Source organism: Fulmarus glacialis, unplaced genomic scaffold, assembly GCF_000690835.1.
Source record: "Fulmarus glacialis isolate BGI_N327 unplaced genomic scaffold, ASM69083v1 scaffold19075, whole genome shotgun sequence".
In the NCBI taxonomy this organism is placed as follows: Eukaryota; Metazoa; Chordata; class Aves; order Procellariiformes; family Procellariidae; genus Fulmarus; species Fulmarus glacialis.
In genome coordinates, this window is record NW_009213856.1 from 3,867 (window position 1) to 4,421 (window position 555).

At 60.5% G+C, this 555-nt stretch overlaps 1 protein-coding gene across 1 annotated transcript in view; it reads left to right on the forward strand.

Moving 5' to 3' along the window:
• The window catches only part of PPARGC1B (peroxisome proliferator-activated receptor gamma, coactivator 1 beta), a gene marked incomplete at its 5' end in the record, with an annotated part of 5,828 nt that overhangs the window by 3,510 nt on the left and 1,763 nt on the right, over positions 1-555 (forward strand). Inside the window, one exon of the mRNA XM_009578352.1 lies at positions 332-486. Within this exon, the coding sequence (XP_009576647.1) occupies positions 332-486 (155 nt within the window). The remainder of the gene's footprint in view (positions 1-331; positions 487-555) is intronic.

The window sequence follows — 555 nt, forward strand, 5'->3', positions numbered from 1 at the left end:
ATCGGCGCTGCCGGGCGGTGCAGGGTCACCCCTGCATCCAGCTGTGCGTGTGCGAGTGATGCGGTTGTACCGGTGGGGTGAAGTGCTCTGCATCACGCCAACCCCCTCGGTCAGCCGAGCCCACGGTGTCGGCGCTTTGGGCGAGGAGATGCAGTGTGTCCCCAGGTCCAAGGGCATGGGGAGAGCCGGTAGGATGGAGGGATGGTGGGATGGAGGGCTGGTGGGATGGACGGGCGGGGGGATGGAGGGACAGGGGTGCAGTGCTGGGCAGAGCCACGTCAGAGGGGCTGCGGGGCCCATCGCATCTTGAATTCTTTTTCTGGTTGCTCAGGGGGGATAAATACGGCTTCATCACCTACCGGTATTCAGAGCATGCCGCCTTATCTCTGAAGAATGGCACCTCGCTAAGGAAGAGGAATGAGCCTTCGTTCCAGCTCAGCTCTGGTGGCCTCGGGCACTTCTTCTGGACCAGATACGCTGACTTGGGTAAGAAAGCAGGATCTGCTTTTTCCAAAGCGCCTGCTTATCAGCACAGAGCCGTAACGCCACATTGCA